This window comes from Eurypyga helias, unplaced genomic scaffold, assembly GCF_000690775.1.
Source record: "Eurypyga helias isolate BGI_N326 unplaced genomic scaffold, ASM69077v1 scaffold15092, whole genome shotgun sequence".
In the NCBI taxonomy this organism is placed as follows: Eukaryota; Metazoa; Chordata; class Aves; order Eurypygiformes; family Eurypygidae; genus Eurypyga; species Eurypyga helias.
In genome coordinates, this window is record NW_010235455.1 from 1 (window position 1) to 1,074 (window position 1,074).

Consider the following 1,074-nt stretch of genomic DNA (forward strand, 5'->3'; position numbering starts at 1 on the left):
CCCCCCTCCAACGCCGAGCCACAGGGCAGAGGGGGCGCGCACAGGCCGCCGACGCGCCCACACTCTGGGGCTGCTTGGAGAAGCCGCCCTGCGCCCCCTCCCGGCTCTCCCCGCCCGGGGGCAGAGCACTGAGCGGGGCACCTCTGGCGAGACGGAAGGGTCCGGCTCTACCTGTGCTTCAGGGAGCCCGTGGGACGGAGCTTTGACTGCACGTACCTCGCATGAGCAACCCGTCACGCTACCAGGCTACACAAAATGTTAAACCAAAACTGACCCGAGCGTAGCCTAGTTTGGATCAGAGGTGCCGAATCCCCAAACTCCTGGATCAAATCAGTTCTGAACGTAAGGTTTTTAGGGGGAATTTTGGATGCAGAAGTTGGTTTTCCACTGTTTTCGGAAAGCCACTAGTGAAGCACAGCATCTGCTGACCCCACGCCCCCTTGAAAACATTAGAAAGGTTGCATTCTGGGGTTTATCTTGTCTTAGAATGACTTGTCTTAAAATGACTTATCTTGTCTTAAAATGACTAACAAAGAGTTCACGCTAATGACCTGCCAAGCTACTGATACCCAGAACGCCAGCTTCACTCGAGTTGCATGAAGCACACAGCAACCGTGCGTGCTCGAAGCAGAACCAGTTTCACCACGGGGGTTACATAAAGGAGGGAAGGGGAAGGCCACGAGGGTCTGTCTCGCACGCTGCAAAGCAACCACCCAGGTCTCCCCTGAAACGTAACGCGGGCACCGCTGCCAGACGACGACCGGGCGGCACGGTACCTTTCGCACTGATGCTGCGGAGGTCGGTGATCTTCATTAGGATCTTTGGGAACATATGAGGCTTGTTGGGTCGTCTCTTTCGGATGTAGATTTTCAGCGCTTCAAGCAATGGTTCCTGAAGCTTATCCACTTTCATTGGTTCTTCAAGGTCCTGGCGATCTGCGGAACATACCGTATCACTCCTATGATTTTAAATGTATTTTTAAACAAACTCCAAATCACAGAAGCTCCTCCACGCTCTAGAGGAGAAGTCCACAAATTCCAGCTTTTTCTCCACTTATGACACACATTGTGTAGG

At 53.4% G+C, this 1,074-nt stretch overlaps 1 protein-coding gene across 1 annotated transcript in view; it reads right to left on the reverse strand.

The window, feature by feature from the left end:
* Positions 1 to 713: 713 nt before the first annotated feature.
* Positions 714 to 1,074, reverse strand: part of RARB (retinoic acid receptor, beta) — a gene marked incomplete at its 3' end in the record, with an annotated part of 63,945 nt that continues 63,584 nt past the window's right edge. Inside the window, exon 6 of the mRNA XM_010146760.1 lies at positions 714 to 935. Coding sequence (XP_010145062.1) covers positions 714 to 935 — 222 coding nt within the window. The remainder of the gene's footprint in view (positions 936 to 1,074) is intronic.